Here is a 19019-nt window from a genome sequence, read left to right as displayed (position 1 = left end):
CGTCATGCGCATGTGCAGAAGCGCTGAAAAGTGACACATGCGTGCACAGACATGCCATCGCTAGTTACGTTTACCTCTAGATGCGAACGGGGCTCCGGAACGGATCCCATTCGTATCTAGAGGTACCACTGTATTTCGTTTTACTTTTCCAATCTGCAAATTTCTTACTACAAACTTACCCTGGTGTATTTCTTGGCCACAAAGTGCACCCTCACCTCCACCCCAGGCCCAGTATGGATTTCTATTAACTATGTCCCCTGAAGTTCATATTGGGAATGGGAAATCATTTAGGAAATCTATGTACACCAAAAGGAGCTGGATCTATTCATTGTATCAATATGCTTTTTTCTTGCTCCCAAGCTTCTGCACTTAGCTTGAAAAATAAGTTCAGTTCTCAGAGATTTGGCTTAAATCCCTTAACACAGCTATATTAGAAAGCCCAATGTTCTGAGTATTCCACACACCAATCAGATATGAAGCCTGGACACACGGAAATTCTTTCATAGGATTCTTCAAAAACTGGAATAGGACAGGAGGGGATAACCCTGACTCTCAACAACAAAGTTATGAATAATCAAGTTTGTTTTTTTAAAAAAGAGATTCTATAGGACTTCAATTGCTAAGTAAATCTACTTTATATTATATCATAAGTAGCCCCTGATTACATGAAACAAGTATGATTTTAAGCAGAGTTTGCAACTATGCATACAATTCATAGTCAAATGGAGCAAACCCTCTGAGTCACACAGAGAAACAATTACCTTTGTATACTTATAGGAAACATTAGATGTTCTCCGACAGCAGTTGGCTATCTTTTGCTTCATGGTGTCTCTACAAAATAGCAAACATTAGCATTACATACTTTGAGTAAAATGCCACTTACAAATTCACTACTTCATTCACGTCTATTATTAACTGCTGGCTTAGCCCTACCTCAGCTTCTACAGAAGGGATGGGCAACCTGTGGCCTTCCAGCCATTGTTGGACTTGGACTAGCCAGCAAGGCCAACAGGTCCAGCAACATCTGGAGGGCCATAGGTTCCCCAGTCTTCCCATTACCCTGGTAACTCACATTTCTGCCATCTTAAAAAGAAAACATGAAATATTTTATGTGGAAGGGTGCACTAGAAGGAGCTTGCTCAGAGCAAGAGCACCCACTAACCCTTGCATACTTCAACAACTGGAGAGGGGTGGTGTGCAGGGGAAGGATTTAACAGGATGTTGGCAGGTGAGAGGAAGAGAAGCCTGGTGGTCTGCTGAAAAAGTCAATTTTGAGGAGCAACTTGGGGAAGGGAGGAAGGCGACTTGATGAAGGGGGGGGGAGGGAGGGAGTGGATTGGTCACAGTAGAAAGCATGAAGGCAGGAATGGGAGAATGACCATTGTACCAGTGCTTAGGAGTTTCAGCAATGAAGCATGTAACCATGGATGCTTCTGGACACAAGGTTCCCTAAGGAGAGTTGAAGTATCCCAAAGCAGAGATCATAGAATCAGAGTTGGAAGGAAGCCTGAGGATCATCTAGTCCAACCACCTGCAATGCTGGAATATGCAGCTGTCCCTTATGAGGATCAAATCTGCAGCTTGGTGCTACTGTTGCTGGTTGTGTGCTGCCAATGGACTAGAAGTGATCAACATAGCCCCTGGGTGGATTTGCTGAATCCGTTGTTCTGAATGCATGGCACTCACAAAAAATTGCATGGGGGTGAGGACCAGGAAGTTATTGCAAAACTGGAACCCCATTCCATCCCTCCTTACCGTCTTTCCTTTTTATGAAGTAACAGGATAACTAGGCATGCTGTAAGGACCACAAGGAGCAGACTCAGTATGGCACCAACCGCTTGGCTTCTTCCTGAAAGGCCTTTATAAATTTCTTCTACAAATGTTTCGTTGTTGGTTGGCTCAGAGCTTCTGCAGGCAATAAAAAGAAACAGTATTGAGAGGGAGGGGCCTATATTCAAAAGGTTTTCTTCTTACACAAGTGTTCTTTTTGCTTCCAAACCCAATTCAGGATTCTGCCTGTGATTTTTAAAGAACTTCAAGGTTTACTAGTTTTAGTTTTATTTTATTGCTGTATTGAGTTTCAGTCTTTTATTGTTTTAGATTTCATTAGTATTGTGTACCACCCTGGGATGTTTACAAATAGAAGTACACAAATGCCTTAAATTTTAAAAAATAAGTTGTTATATTAGGAAGAGCTAGAGGCATCCAGAATAAGCACTTTAATCAGTGGATTCTAAATCTTTTTTTTAATATACACACACTAGGGAGACTCAGAGATTTGTCCTTTTGTGTGATCCATTTGCCAATCATGACACCCCTTAAAAAAAGGTAGGTGTTATCTAACCCACGTAACTATGATTGCAGAATTACTATGGCTGCCACTCTGTGTGGTTATTAGGTGTTACTCAAGATTCCAACATGGCTTTTAGTAATGTACAACCCCTCTCTGTTATCACATGGGGAAAGAAGTGACAGGTTTCGGTGTTCTCACTTACACCAATGGACAGACTGCCGAGGTGTACCAGGTAAACAAGTACTGGCAATCTGACGACTCATGAAGGAATCGGGGGATGCCTTCCTTGGCCTGCTGGCTGCAGTGGAAGAAAATGGTTGAAGATGCAAATTTTGTTTTGTCTCTGCCACATTGGGACTCTGAGGAGAACACGACATCCAAATCACCATCTACAAAAAAGAGAGAGGAAAGATTCAAAGTTCCTAAGAAATTACAATTTACCTATTCATATTCTAGACCTCTTAAAGAGAGGACAGTGTTAGATTTGTTGCAGCTATCTGGATTAAGGGGGAAAAATAAGGGAGTTCCTTGGGCTAAACTAATGTTTGATCTATGCTTTTCAGTTCTTAAACAAGTTTTCTCAACAGATGTTGCATTACCAAGACATATTCCTAAGCATGTTTGCTGTAACCCAGTAAGTTAATATTAGAAGCAATATGTACTTGCCCTGAACATGATATTTAGCCTTGTTAGAAGATCCAATTTTTCTAAAATGGGTATCCGATGTTTTAACTTGACATATGTTGGCTCCAGAGCATTCACGGTGCTTTGAATCAGTGATGGCAGAAAGCTGAATTTCATAAATGTAGGTGTCACCATTTGCTCTTATATCACCAGAAGCATTGTATAATCTAAAACAGAGTAGATTCGTGGTTTTTAAAAGACACAGGGAACAAATATAATCAGAGTTAACAAACAAACAAAATATTCAGTATGCATTAGTCACCTTAAGCACCTCTTCTCACTTGATTGTTAATCTAAGTTCATATTTCAAGTTCAGTTCCATTTAACAAGGAGACCAGCACAGCACACCTCCAACTTATCATGACTCTTCCAAGTAGGCTATTCTTCCAAGTATATTGTGTTATCTTGTGTTGTTACTTGATACTACTCTACAATATGCACTAATCTTATTTGGTCGCCTCCAAGCATGTCCGAAGCAGCGACTGAGTGGCTGGAATTTTTGTACCCCTGCCTTTTCTACCACTTCTTTTACACCAGGAGAGTATACTTACTTGTAATATATATTGCCCAGACTGAAATTCTTCCCTGTCACTGGATTTATGATTGTGCCATTCTTCATTGTTACTTCCTGGGGTTTCACAGCGCAAGCAGCCCGAGTTTCCCATGTGATGTAGTAGGCACAGTTTTCTTCATCAATCCTAACAGGAAATATTGAGAAACAAGGAAAAGGTTTACCAGCAATAAGCATAAATGGTATGATGGTAGAGGCCACGTGATGCAGAGGGAGCAGTTAAGACTTATTTGTTATTTACTGCATATCTGTGACTGTCTACATTCAAGTGTTTCAAGTTTATAAAACTGTGCCCCCTTTAGCATACATCTAAACTTGGAAATCACACCAGGTGTATCCACCTATCATCCACATGTTCTACAGCAAAATATCTAAAAGAGTAATTTGTGGCCCACAAGCTGGAAAACCTGTTCTAAACTTGATTTAATTGCTCTGATGGACAGTGAGGCCATTTTGATCAGCACCAGATTATCATTCAGGCTGACAAGGCTCTAGCTCTGAGTCTGCTTATCTTAATAAGCACTGGTGTGCTCTAATTTTCCCCTAGAAAATCACCAGTTAAACTGGCCCTTCTTAGCAGCCTAAGGCCTGTGATTTTTGTAACATGGAATTGGTTTTGATAATGTAAGTGAAAGGGAAATAGGTAAGCAGCCCCCCAGGAGACCAAGGAATTAAGCTATCCACACAAGAAGTATGAGAACCATTGTCTTCCAGCAGCTGCTCACTTGGTAATAACTCTCCTCAGTAGACAGCCACTCATGACACCGTTCCTCCCTACCACAATCCCTGCATGGACATCATACACTCTTTCAGAAAAACCTGGTTATCAACAAAAGAACAAAACTGCTGCATCTCAGTCTAGTGCCAGTGTCCCATAGAAACATTTTCCAGTTTGAAACACAGAACGCACACATTTTAAGACCATCAACACCACAGAGTTGAATAAAATTACACTTGACCAGGAAGGAACAAAAAGAGATTACCAGCATCAAGACTGGGAGCGAATGCAGTTGCATGAACACTGTCTTTTAGAAACAAAACAAGAGAGAGAACTGGGATAGAAAAGAGAAATATCTTTGCAAAAGGAGGCTCTGAAGAGAATCTGGAAATATAAGTCACATGTCATATTTATGCATGCATTCTACAGCCCTCAACTATTCAGCGGGGCCAAATTGCATAATAGTATCCCAAGATTCTTGTAAGAACAATGCTTCTGACACTCAGCACTGCAGTTAGAAGTTTGTAAAGATATACAGGAAAGCTCACAGACACCAGGAGTGCATAAATCTAAATAATGCTGATGGGGAGCTGCTAAAAGCAGGCTCCCAACTCCCTCTTGTCTGAAGGCTTTATTAGAGATCTGGCAGTAAAACTGGCAGCAGAAGTCTCCAACAAAGAACTGCTCTTTATAGGAACGTTTCCAAGACCATGTGACAGACAAGACAGAACAAGGAAAACATGGAGCCTTAGGTAAGCACTAATGACATGGAACAGCACCTCCTAGTGGTTGGTGGTGTTGCTTATACAATTAAAATTCCATCCCCACCAAGTTGCTAACAGACAACCTGAGGCAGTAACTGTCTACTGAGCCCAAGGGGACTCAGGACCCTCAATAAGAAGAAAATGACTCAGGAAAAGTAAACAAGAACTGTGTCTGTTTCAGAGTGTGCTTGTGAGAGAGAGGCCTTGCCAAGTACGCCAAGGAAGTGTTGGCTTTTTGCAGTATGGTAGCACTGCAGAGAGCTTGCTGGGGAGACCATGCATTAAAAAGGGACTCAAAAATAACTTAAACAAGGTTTTAATTACAAAAACAAAAACTCCTTATACACTAAATACATCAACAACAAACCAGACCCAACCACCAACCCATCCCCCAGGGTAATGGGAGAGCTAGGTGCTGCTCCTTATATACTACACCCAATTGCTGACACAGTTTAATCAATACAACTCAGCAGCACCTGCTATGTTTCACAGCTGTAATGCTGGGTCTCGTTATTTTGCTTTGGCCCTTGCTCTGGCCCCTTAAACACATACACATCGGGTGGAACAATGATGAACCTTTACATTTAAAGAAACCATTCAACAGGAAGATGCGTGGGAGAGGGCTGAGCTCAGTGGAGAAAAACCGACACTTGGAGAGGAACCACCCGCTAATCCATGTAGAGACACAGAATGTGCCACATATCAAGGCCCAGAGAAGACTCTTGAGCCAACATAAAGCTGGCACTGTTACTTAGATACATTTTTACTTCAACTCATGCCTGTGGGACACTGTTGTGTTTGAACAAAGGAAAAGGGGGCGTGATGCCGAACGAGCTGATTAAGTGCTAATATGCTGTAATTCAAACAGGATTTATGTATCTAAATACTGCTTCATTTCTTCCTTCCTCAGCTTGTTACAGGTCAACCAAATTCAATTTCTATTCATGCCAAGAGCACAAACGTTTATGCTGTTTTGTGGCAAAGGCTAAAGCTACTGGTCACCCTGAAGATACCAAGGTTAAAAACTCCACCCAGTTGCAAGTCCTTTAACACAGGCCACTTTAACATTCACGGCTTCCGCCCCCAAAATCCTGGGAACTGGATTTTGCCAAGGGTGCTGAGAGCTGTTAGGAGACCCCCATCTTCTCCTCACAGTTCCCAGAGCTCCTAGGGAAGAGCGACTGATAAGCCACACTGGGAACTGCAGGTCTGTGAGAGGAATAGGGGCTGCCTAACAACTCTGTGTCTTTCGCAAACTACATTTCTGAGGATTCTCTGGGGATAAGCCATGCCTGTCAAAGCAGAATAACAGTGAGGATGTGGTCACAGTGCCAAGTAGCCTTGGATCCCAATCTTATGAATGTGTGGTGGGAAAAGGTGGCAATTCTCTCTCCCCTCCCTGTCAATTCAAGGAACACTGCAGGTACTACCAACATATCTGAGGTGTACCCATTAATCACAGTAACATTCAAGAGGCCCTCAACTACACTACAGCAGCCAGTTACTCTTTACACTTTACCTATTAAACCTTGGCATGCCAACTGTTTTTCCACATTTCAGTTCTATCACGGTGGTTGCTTTTTTGTTCCTCTGTGGACACTCGTGGCCGTTGGAGTAACTGACAAGGATTCTATCGTCTGAAACAGAAACATCGCGTTCTTGTTAATTAAAAGGCAAGATACAATGTTTTTTGCAAGCAACACAAAAACACAAGCAATGCTTTGCAACCAAAAATGAACCAACATTTTAAAATCATGCCAGCCACCCACCCCCACCCCATTTTGACCTTGCATTAGTGACATTTCCTTCAATGTAATTATTGGTTCTTGTAACAGAAGAGCTCAAGATTTTACAGCTAGGTCAAATGGCCCAAAATATATGAATTTAGGTTTCAAAGATTAAGTGCAGCTCTTTCATAAAAGGTAAGGACCAATTGTTTAAGGAGTATTTGTCCTTTGGGGAAGGTTTTACCAAGTATTAATGGCGCTTCTGCACAGGCCAGTGTACTGAACAGCAGGCAGGATCCACAGCCTGTTGAGACTGTACAGCAGACTAGTAATTATCTAGCAATTTATATAGGGGCTGGATTACACCAATGAATGTTGGGTATTAAATTTTAAGATTTGTCTATGCCTCAATAAAAAGTCTAGCTTAAGCGACCCTGATGATAAGAAATAGAAAATTAAATATAATATAGATTTCAGCAGTTTAGAGTAATAAATGTAAATAGACACATTTTACATTAAAATATTTATTTCAGTTGCCCCCTTTTTTTAAAAAAAAACCACACACTGTATTTAGGTACATACCTGTTACATTTAGTTTCTGAGTATGTACTAATCCCAGAACCTGCACAGCCCCGTTCTGACTTCTCCGGCAAACACTTGCTCGTTCTGGGCAACCTGTGGGTCCTTCGTGGACTCTTTGACAGAGATTCATGTAGTAACTTTAAACAGAGGAGGAAAAGAAAACAAGTAATAGATCAGCCTAGTATATGACTGCATATTTACCATAGCTATGTGTACTTTAGGCTAAAACATTTAAATTCTGCACCAAGAAAAACTGAATGCGGCAACCTGCCTAAATTGTGTAAACTGAATTACCGTATTTTTCTGTCTATAAGATGCCCCCATGTATAAGATGCCCCCTATTTTGGGGGACTCAGATTTAAGAAAATGGGGGTGGGGTGGCCCAGAGTATAATACACCCCCTAATTTTTGACATTTTTTAAAGGAAAAAAATCTAGTCTTATACATGTGAAAATACGGTAATTTGTCTATTTGTTAGTATCTTCCATAATTTTGGTATTGCGTGTCACAGCAGTGTTCTCCATTTCTCTTTTAATCATTTGGGGAGTACCGCCATCTCATGTCTTCATCTCTTCTTCTACGTTAAGTGGACCAAGCCTTTCCATTCGCCTCGTACTATTTACCTTTTATGTCTTCTATAAACCTGTCCTGAACCTTTTCCCGTTTGGCAACTACTGGAATCATAGTAAGCCCGGTATTCCAGTGACACTGGGCACTGCCAAGTAGCAACACCATTTCTGGCTAATGTGCACCTCTTTTCTACTGGTATACCTCCCCACTGTTACCTTGAGATACAAACTCCTCATGCATTCTCAAAGAAATGAGATCAAAAGACACAAGAGTGCAAAACCAGTTAAGCACAGTCCCAACTGTTTCTGTGTGACACTGGCAGCCTCTTGTCTTCAAAAGTTAACACCAACATTTGTAAGGTGGCTCTCCTATCCTTCAAATAAAAATGTACTGGGAACATTGTTTCCATTAGAACTGTAAAACAGACTCACGAGCTGGTCTTGTCAGCAAAGATCCAAGATCCCGTGAGGGAGGAAAGCACTCTCAAATCGTAAGTTTTGTGCTTCTGAATAAACTTGCACTCCATTTTCCTGGGTGGGCACACAACTTGCGTCTTCCATTCAAATGTCACTGCACAGCCATTTGTCTCACTCAGTAGTTGAGGGCTCCCATCATCAGCATTGTCATCACACTTGAAAATAATAGTTGATTCCCGGCGGCCATTTCCTGCAAGACACAAGCAAAGGTTTCACCCTCATAAGCAACTGTAAATCCACACCCAAATTCTGTCCACCTGTCCCACCACAGTACATGGGCTTCAACCATGTAGCATTTGAGAAACATTTGCAAGCACAGGGAGCATAGCTGGCAACATTATATTCCAGGTTTTGAAGAGAGAGAAAAAAACAACTTTAAAAAGCTTGACAACTTTGGCCAAAACTAAAACATGTCAACCCTAAGTAAGCCTACAAAAGTTGTTAGTTCACAAAGAGGGATCATTTGTAGCACCCTAGTGGCTTGAGAGGAGACTAATTCTACCCATTGCCAACAGCTTCCCTGCCTAGACACCTGGAAATAAAACTCATCATAGGTGATTTACAGGTCTGTAAGGATGGAGGTAAGTTAGGCTAAATTAATGGTTGAGTGCTGAACACAGACTCTCTGCAAGAGGGTGGTGGAATTAAGAAATCTAGGACAACTCTTGTGCAAGACCATTAGCGATACCAGAGAGGGAAACACAAAAGCAGCATCGTGAATTTTGTTTGATCTACATGCTATCTTTCTGAAAGAAAAATTGTATATTTCACTTCAATATTCTCATTCTAAATGCATCTTCTCCAAGGTAAATCCTTCTGATTTTGACGGTGTTAATGTGTAAGCTTTGGATTACAACCTCGTATTAAAATTTGAGCACCAGTGTCATGTAGTTGTTAAGAGTGCTGGACTAGTACCCGGACAGGCCAGGGTTCAAATACCCCTCAGCCATGAAACTGTGACCTTGGGCCAGTCCCCATCTCTAAGCCTAACCTCTACCACATAGAGTTATTGACAGGATAAGAGGAGGAGGGGAGGGGAGAACTTTTTGTCACCTTGAGCTCCTTGGAAGAAAGGAGGGATAGAAATTGAATAGAAATAAATAGATGAATAAAATTTCCAAAATATGTTTCAGTACATCCTGAAACAAACTATTACGGGGAGGAACACACACTATTTGTTACTGCCCATCCCTGACACTGCACAAAGGTGCTAACTTTGACGACCTGTTCTATGACAACCTTTACTGCGCATCTTGTCTTGCACACTGGCAAACTGCATGAGCACTACATATCTTTTCCAACTCAAAATCAAGTTGGTCATTCATCAATAGGCTAATCTAATGCTCTATGCAAATGACTCCTGGTGTCGATTGGGAGAGTCCCATGGGTTAACAGAAATATTCACTATCAGCATTCACCCTAACTCAGAGCAAAACATCTGGTTGTTTGCAGAGTTTCTAAAATGTGTGCAGAAGTGCTGTGCAGGCTGCAGACCACAGTGTTTGTTGCTTTTCTTTTCTGTGGTTGCTGCTATACCCCTAGCTATCAACTTGTTCCATCTGAACCTGCCCCAAACTGCAAGAGCATTTTTCCAACGCTTGCTTACCGTTAACGCAGAAACCCCATTTTTTGTCTCTTCCAAAGTTATCTGTAGTGGCACACCATGGCCGCTCTCGTCCCTCCTGAACACATGTGTCATACGTTTTACCATTGTATTGGAAAGGGAAGACACAAAGCTCGTCCAGATCAGTCACTGCAAGTGAAAGGAAATATCAATACATGCAGAGAGAGCCACAGGCTGCACCTTTCATGAGCAGGCAATTCCTGCAGACAAGCACACTGGGTAGCCACTGCCACTCATACAGTGGTGCCCCGCAAGACGAATGCCTCGCAAGACGGAAAACCCGCAAGACGAAAGGGTTTTCCGTTTGCGAGTTGCTTCGCAAGACGAATTTCCCTATGGGCTTGCTTTGCAAGAAGAAAGCCCATAGGGAAATCTCCGGGGACCTCTTTTAAATGCTGGCGGTGGGGAGCAAAGCCTTTTCCCCCCTCCGGCCTTCAGAAGAGGTCCAGGAAGGCCGGCGGGGGCCGAAAGGCTTTGCTCCCCACCGCCAGCATTTTAAAAGCAGTCCGGGATAGCAGGGAAGCGCTTCCCGCTATCCCGGACGGCTTTTGAAGGCAGGCGGGGGGGAGCAAAGACTTTTGCCCCCCGCCGGCCTTCAGAAGAGGCAAAAGTTTTGTCCCCCCTGCCTGCCTTCCCGGGGGCTTTTAAATCGCCCCGGGACAGCGGAGAAGTCCTCCGCTGTCCCGAGAAGTCCTCCACTGTCCCGGGGCGATCTTAAAATGCTGGCGGGCGGCAGCGAAGGCTTTGCTGCCGCCCGCCAGCATTTTAAGATCGCCCCGGATAGCGGAGAAGTCCTCCGCTGTCCCAGGGTTTTTTAAAATGCTGGGGGTGGGAAGAAAAGCCCTTGTCCCCCCCCCCCCAGCCTTCAGAAGAGGTCGGGGGACAGACTGTCCCCGGACCTGGTCTGAAGGCGGTTTCCATAGGAACGCATTGATTGATTTTCAATGCATTCCTATGGGAAACCGTGCTTCGCAAGACGAAAAACTCGCAAGACGAAAAAACTTGCGGAACGAATTAATTTCGTCTTGCGAGGCACCACTGTAATTGAAGGAAATGGCTTGCATCCCATATTAGTTCTACTCAGAGTAGACCCACTGTCATTGAATGGCAAGATGAACAGAAGTCCATTCATTTCAATGGATCTGCTCCCAGGTATTAACTTTGCCAGATAACCCAATGACTATGCAATCGTGACTGATAACCTCATGGGGGAGACTGCTGTTAACTGTGACAAAAGTGCAATTATTTCACAGCTGTCACACTAATTCCTTTCAATTATTGTTTTTCCCAATATAAATATAATACACACATATGGAGGAAGGAACGATCACCACTCATTGTTCAGCCCAGACACTGAGGTCTAGCTCCAAGGGCCTTCTGGTGGTTCCCTCACTGCAAGAAGCAGTGGGCAGGGAACCAGGCAGAGGGCCTTCTCGGTAGTGGCGCCCGCCCTGTGGAATGCCCTCTCATTAGATGTTAAGGAAATAAACAACTATCTGACTTTTAGAAGACATCTGAAGGCAGCCCTGCTTAGGGAAGCTTTTAATGTTTGATGTTTTATCGCATTTTTAATATTCTGTTGGGAGCCGCCCAGAGTGGCTGGGGAAACATAGCTGGATGGGCGGGGTATAAATAAATTAGTAGTAGTAGTAGTAGTAGTAGTAGTATATTATTATTATACACAATTTTGAATTTGCCAGGAATATGAGGTTCAAGTCTACAACAAGCAGGCACAAATAGTTTCAGCCTTAGAAAGATATGCAGATCTGGTGGGTTTCGCCCACCTTCCTTGTGTTGGCAATGATACAAATCAGACAAGAAACAGGAAGCTGTCCTAGGAGGGTCACAACTTTGCGCCTTGCAGAAGCTCCATTTCAAAATTTCCCATGGGAAAGTACCCAGGGCTACTATAGTCTGCTTAGCCTCGGCTAAGTTACCTCTCACTCAAAAATGAGAACCTCCTTCTTGCAGAGGGCTGCTGCAAGGGTGAAAGAGCTACGGAAATAATGCTGCTTTGAGTTACCCTGTGGCTTAGAAGCTGATCAAGTCTAACTACCACATGGGTGTGGGCTTAAAAGCCTTCTCAAAAGTAAAGACTCTTGCTAGCTTTAGAAGGCCTTACCTGGAGGGCACTCATCACCACCCGTATACTGCAAAATGACAGCTTCATCTTGATGCCGGTAGTCCATTTTCCTTTCATTTCTGTTGCCAAAGGAGATGGCACTGTTGCCCGAGACCAGGCACACTGCTGCATCTTTGCACTTTCCTTGGGGCACACCAGCAGCACCAGAACACACCCCTAGGTGGTAATTCTTGGACCCAGCAGAGATCTGTATGGGCAAACACCATTGTTAAAGTGCAAATAAGAGTAAATGAAAAATGTTAAACATGTCTCCAATATGCTGATGTCCAGAAGGCTGGGAGCAGAAACAGAGCACAGTGTTACTGTCATCTTGGTTTGTCTAGTTGCTTTAGAGAGAAAACAAGAAGGAGCAACGTGAAGGCTGCCATGGGAAATATTTACTTTGGCTGCTGCTCGCAAACAGATGGTGGTCTCAATTTCAACAAGCAGTAAAACTTCAAGAGCATAAGAGCCCTGCAGAATCAGAACAACAGGTCCACCTAGCAAAGCATCCTGAACTCATGCTGATGAACCAGAGGCCTTTGGGAAGCCCAAAAGCAGGACATGGACGCAACAGCCCTCTCCCACATGTGTCCCCCACCAACAGAGGCATGCTTCAAAAATAAATACTACTGGAACCACTCAAATACTAACTTAAGTCGGTCTCCCCCACACACCCCAATTGTTCCATGTAACCATTGTTTACAAAAAGCTTTGGGTCTTCCCCTGAAAAAACCCCTGAATATTCCAACCAGAGTTTCCATTCTGGAAGAATTGTATTATTAGTCCACACTGTGAGATCACCTAGGGAAACACCCCACGAAACACCATCGCTTGAACTTTCAAAAGCCTTCAGAACCGAATAGATGCAAGTTACACCTCCTCCCCCCAAAGGAGATGGGGGCAAATCAAGTGACAAATGCAGTGGAGTTTGCAGCAGAACAACTGGATACTTTTGGGGAAGGGGAATAACCAAAGCTGGCATATGGCAACTGAGCTGGAGATGCTGAGGATTAAACCTGGGACCTGACACATGTAAAACACATGCCCTGCCGCTGAGCTATGATCCGTCGCTTAGCACAAAGCTTGAACCAACCCCTTTCCCTCCACCATGATAGAAACAAGGTTCCAGTTGAAAGCATCCAGCTCCCTAATTGGCCACAGCACCTAAAGTTTGCAGCACATCACCTGGTAAGGCTTTGCAGAAAGTCTGGATAGGTTGAAAGTGTAGTGCAGCTGCTCATCAGCCACCGAGCAGCCAGAGACGTCCACTTTATCAGGGCAAACAACTGGAGTGCTCCATTCAAATACGTATTCACAGGTGGACTGCCCTATCATTTTTGGCTTTCCCTGTCACCAAAACACAAACAAGAGAAAAGAGAAAAATGTTTAGGGTTGGCTTACTGCAACCTTCTTCTTTAGGAATCTGGTACTCAAGAGCAAACTTTGGGTTAGCACTGTGATTCGTCGGATCAAAACAAACCATGGTTCGGGTGCAACACTAAGCCTGTGATTATGATTGGTTGCTCCTGCGCATGCCAGAGACAGCTGTGTGTTCACGGTAAGCCACTATGATGTGCAAACGCTGCCTGTGAAATTAATCCCATTGCATTCAGTCTGTTATAAGGTATATATTCATTTCTTCATCTGGACAAGTACTGGGTAAGGTTGTAGGTAGCTAATAAAAAGCTGATCTGCCACCATTATTCCTCTCCACCACTACCCCCTTATGGTGTTTTAGACAATGGCTCTGACTTCCGAGGCCCAAACAGATGTAACCCAAACAGATGCTTCCCATGTACTCTGGTAGTGCAAGAAGCCAGAAGTGATATGGGAGATATCAGTGATAGACTCTGCAGGAGTGAGTGGATAACATCAACTCTCCCCCAGGTGATTACGGTTCACAGGATAACTGAGTAGAACTAGAAATCTCATCCTGCAGAAACTCTGCCAATGAGGCAGAATACAAATGCCCTTTCTCCCTCAAGGTTTGTGCTGTCTACATGGAGAATCACTTTTTAAACTGTTTTATTTTCTATCTATTTTAAAGTGGAAACATGCCACGCACTTATGCTCAGACTTAGACCCATTAAGCAGAAGAATTTACCACTGTGATGTGGGGCTTGATAGAACATTATGGACACAGTGTTCATGCTGTCTGCATAATTTGCTGTCAGCATCCCTCATTAAATTCACATTAGAATCATCAAGACATTTTTAAAAAGCAGGAACAGCCTTTGAAGCTAACAGCACACATCTGCCAAGGCTTGCAACATTTTCAAGCATACACAGAGATGTAAAAAAGGACATTAAAGGTCAGGTATTCTGACTGTATGTACTTCATATACAAGCATGGAACCTGCTAAGCAACACACACACAGAGAGAGACGGATTCTAAGAATCCCAGCTTTCCATTCAAGATCTTGTGAAGAAAATCTAGCAAATACTCAATACCTTCCACATCCCAAGAAAACTGGCAATGCCTTGCACATCTCCCTGCCCTTCTCAGGTAGCAGCTACTCTATTCCTTAACCCCCACCCTAAACTTTCATGCCCTTCCTATTGCCCATTGCTCAACAAAAAATTGGACCACAAAAAGCTTTGGATTTTGGAAAAACATCATGTTATTTAAGTTTCCTGTTTTCAGAATTCAAGTCTACATTCAAACTCTGCAATGGTGACCTAGTTATAGAGTTTAGAAATAACTAGCATCTTCTATGGTTAAGAGTTCATCAGAAGTATTATCTGGGTGAGTTGAGGGTCAAAGATGGTCAGAGGCAAAATAAGTATTTCCCGCCTCATGTCAAGGAAGATTTTAGTACTGAGTTTTGAGTTTATGTGGGACATGAGTGTAATGCACTCTGCAGCAGATGCACTACAGGCTCTTGTGACACTTTGCAAATTAGTATTTGGAACAGATTTAATCATCCTTCACTCAATTCACTTTTGTCCTTTCCCCCCCCAAAGATTCTTCTCTTCCCCACCACCACCCTTAATTCAGGCTTGGCAGTATGCAAAATAAGATGACCATTACCAGATTTGTCCCTCTGCTGCAATGGAACACAATGAGAGAAGAATACTTGAGACTTTTATCTTCCAGACAAGGAGTGCTACTGTTAAAAGCAATGTAAACTTCATGTGTTGCAGGGTTGAGCTTGGGAGGCGAAGTAATACGGCCAATATCCTAAACGAGAAAACACAACAAATTAACTTAGTTGTGACACTTTCACACGAAGCACTGGCATGATTTTCCAGTAGTGCCAGTGAGCACCAAGACAAGATGCACAAAAAACCAAGAGAGAATTCCATTTCACATGGGGAATGGCAATGAACACTGGAAACTGCAAGAGCAGCTTCACAAGTAATGTGGAACAAGGCGGCACTGTTCTTGGGTTGTACAATGATGGTAGACTAAAGGCAGGGGACTGGATTTTTGAAGGCAGCCTCACATTGAAAAAACTAGTAACACAGAGAAGTTAATTTAAGCATTCTTACAGATGTACCAATTTATTAAGTAAATGGAGCTTTCACCTAACGGTGGGCCATTCAACAACGCACTTCCCCTACCTGCAGCCTGAAGGGAAACAGCCCAGAATTCCACCACCTCATGGCATTTTTTTTCCTTTGAAAGGAGACACCGCACTCTCCCACAGACAACATCACAAATTGATTTTGGAACACATATTTTGTCTTGAAACAGGTTTGCCATGAGATGTGTGGATCTGTCACTCAAAAAATAGCCCCAAAGCCTTGAGTACAAGTAAAAAAGTTATGCACTTCTTTGGATACAGACCATGATTTTGTAAGCAGCCACTTCTGGACAGTGCCCCCCCCCCCGGATTGTGAGGGTGGGAGAAGGAAGAATGTACAAAGACATCCCTCTTTCCTCAGTGGTTCAGACCACATGCAGTTATAATAATAGTCACCATGCAGAATCAGTGACTTGTCCGGAGAGAGGCAACGCTCAATTAACCATAAGCCAACATACTGGTTATGAATTACGAAAACACTAACACGTTTGCTAAAGAGGATTGTTTGATACATAGGGTTAACTTACTATAGGAGGACCAGTAACTGGAACCATGCAGACAGCTGCTCCAGGTGGGCAGTTGACATCTTTGATGGAATTCAACGGGCGGCAAATATTTATATAGAAATCTGGAGTAAGGTCAGAGGAATCATCGAACGTCTCATCAAATGCCTCATAGGAGCCCGTCCGATGTATCAAAGGAGAGAGGTCAATTATTGTGCTGCCATTTGTAACTGAGCATTCCACCTGTTTGCAGTGGGAGGAAGTTCCACAAATCAGCACTTGCAGCTACTATTCCCCAAATGGCAACAAGCAAAAATGAAACCTAATTTATCGGGGTCTGTTCTTTTCTTAGTGCTCCCCCCCCCCCCACTGCACTGCAAGCCAATGTGTTCATTTGATCATGTGTTCAATCTGATCCCATCCCACCCTGAATCTCCCTCTGTCTTGGTCCTAGATACACTTGATTGAAAGCAAATACCAGTGAAATGACACATGTTCCTGGGCTGAGCCATAGGCACAAGAAGATCAACTGTGCAGTTTATTTATTGGTCAAGGCAATAACAGCTAAAGGCCTTGATTAGCCTCTCCCTTCTTGACATTTCTGCTACAATGCAGTTGCTGATGCTTTGGGAGCACTGCTAAGTTGTCCAACACACAGTGATATATTAATCTCAATGGAAAAAGAGGTCTCCATTGACCTACCGTTGGGATTCTTCTTCTCTTGACTGTTACTCACAACACGGAGCTCTGGAATTGACATAATGCTACCCAGTGTCAAGGAACTGCACTGTGGGACTGTGAACTCCTTCACCCCCTCTTTCCTACTCCCTTGCATGCCAATTTGCTCTGCCCTCCATGCCTGGGGTGGAGCAGGGTTGTGACTGACCATTAATGATTTGGTTAAGTTTAATATGAATTCCGTTCCAGATATCCTGTGGATATCTACTGTTCCCTTAATCAAATGTAGAATTATGCCTGCGCTGTACCAGAGTTATTGGCAAGAATTGCATTATTTGGTGGGGCTTTCAACTTCTCATCTGGCAACACAATTATACTGCCTCTGTTCTACTGTTACCTAAACAGAACACATTTATTCCAAAACAAAACCAAAAAGCCACCAGCTACCCGCATCAACAACAACAAAAAAGATACCACAAATTTTATGGATCTGAGAATTTTGTATTGCCTCTTTTAAAAAAAACACAAAACCAACATCTTAAACCTGTGCCTTTTCCAACTTAAAAATATTGCTTGAAGGCATTGTTGTTACTTTGACATTTTAGGTAACAGGAGCTTGATGAAACTGCCAATTCACTTACCGGACTCTCTTCTTCACAAGCTAAAGCCGTATGCCAAGAGAAATAATAGGCACATGCCGCCTCATCAAAGGAGACAAGGGCTGGCTGGCTACCTGGCCCAGCATCAGGCCTGCACACAAAGCTGAAATAGCTTGTATACTTCAGGTCAGGATTTGCAGGGCAGGAATCTCCTCCACTGTAGCTAAGTTTCAAAACTCCATCTTCATAAGTTAATGCTTTGGTCAGTCTTCCAGCACTGACTGGTTGCTGATGGCCACCAGTGACACAGACACCTATTAACAAGTTTAGAAGTGCAATGAGTGGGTTATGACGGAAGGAAGCTTGAGTTAAGCAGCTGCGCAATCCACTCCTTGGGCTGTTATATTTCAACAGAACTGAGAGGGATTACATTAGTTACACCAAGTAGTTGAGAACTTTGAGGACTTCGCTCAGAAAAAAAAGGGTGTGGAAAGCACTCATTCTTAGAACACTGGATTAAAATTGTTCGTTGACTCACTGGGCAGCCTTAACACAGTCACTTGCGCTCAAGCTCAGTTCCCAATTTATAAAATGGGAAGAACTGTGACCTACATCTAGTTTGTGCAAGAAAATAATAGAATTCAATGTTAGCATTTTTAATTAGGTGAGATTAGATGATTCAATGGGCCACTTCCCACATGCTGCAGGGCATGATCCTGCACTTCTTCCTCTATGCACCCAGCATTTCCATCCTACCAACAATGGCAACAGCCATTCAAGTGTGCCCGCAAAATCCCAGTCTGTATAGGCCCAAATCCCAATTGACATGCCAGATGAAGTGTGCAATCTGACCAAGAATCTTATACCCATATGCATGGATGGCCAGTCACATTAGAGGTGGCACTGGTACACAGGGTAGGCAGGAAGGAGAGCAGTACAGGGTAAAAGCTATTTCCAATTAAAGTAGTAAAATTGCTGGTTGGATTAGCTTGGTTATAAGTACAGAGACAGTTTCATGAGAACTCCACAGAACTTCCATGAGCTCCACTGATATGTCCAGGCTTACCAACTCCACTGCCACATGGACCTCTGGCTTCATCACACACACTCAGTCGCAATATTCTCTGGTTCCTGTAATCAGGGACAGTATAACCATCCTGCCTCTTTAAAGAATTAAGGTCAAAGAGATGGCCTGCAAGAGAGGGGGGGGGAGAGGATGATTTAGCTTTTTAGCTTCCCTGCAGAGAGCAATTGAGATTTTTGTTTACCCAAGGAGTAGACCTGTGATGCTTTAAACCGCAAGATGACCATCAACTCAGATTGCTTTCAAAGAGAAGTTCATGGAGGAAAGTGTCCTCATGACTATGCATTACCTCCAGGATTAGAATACCAGTTGTGGGGAAACACAAATTGGGTGAATGCTACTACTGGGTATTTTGTGGGCCCCTAGCTGGGCACTGTCGAACAGGATGCTGCACCATATGGGCCTTTGATCTGATAAAGCAGCATTCTTGTGTACTTAGACATACACTTAGGAATGCGAAACAGGCACATGACCCATACAGGTACATGCACCAG

General features: G+C 43.2%; 2 protein-coding genes across 2 annotated transcripts in view; both read right to left on the bottom strand.

Moving 5' to 3' along the window:
• The window catches only part of ACAT2 (acetyl-CoA acetyltransferase 2), an 833137-nt gene that overhangs the window by 552746 nt on the left and 261372 nt on the right, over positions 1–19019 (bottom strand). The gene's annotated exons all lie outside the window — the stretch shown is intronic.
• IGF2R (insulin like growth factor 2 receptor) overlaps positions 1–19019 on the bottom strand; it is a 67357-nt gene that overhangs the window by 2285 nt on the left and 46053 nt on the right. The window contains exons 33-47 of the mRNA XM_083731946.1: positions 18508–18633; positions 17484–17755; positions 16189–16407; positions 15166–15315; positions 13320–13481; positions 12132–12339; positions 9992–10138; positions 8341–8575; positions 7340–7476; positions 6550–6667; positions 3529–3675; positions 2960–3144; positions 2496–2682; positions 1756–1908; positions 762–831 (exon numbers count right to left, since the gene is read on the bottom strand). Of these exons, the coding sequence (XP_083588072.1) occupies positions 762–831; positions 1756–1908; positions 2496–2682; positions 2960–3144; positions 3529–3675; positions 6550–6667; positions 7340–7476; positions 8341–8575; positions 9992–10138; positions 12132–12339; positions 13320–13481; positions 15166–15315; positions 16189–16407; positions 17484–17755; positions 18508–18633 (2516 nt within the window). The remainder of the gene's footprint in view (positions 1–761; positions 832–1755; positions 1909–2495; positions 2683–2959; positions 3145–3528; positions 3676–6549; positions 6668–7339; positions 7477–8340; positions 8576–9991; positions 10139–12131; positions 12340–13319; positions 13482–15165; positions 15316–16188; positions 16408–17483; positions 17756–18507; positions 18634–19019) is intronic.

This window comes from Podarcis gaigeae (genome assembly GCF_964106915.1).
Source record: "Podarcis gaigeae genome assembly, chromosome: 3".
Classification (NCBI taxonomy): Eukaryota; Metazoa; Chordata; class Lepidosauria; order Squamata; family Lacertidae; genus Podarcis; species Podarcis gaigeae.
This window is presented reverse-complemented; position numbering and strand designations above follow the sequence as displayed.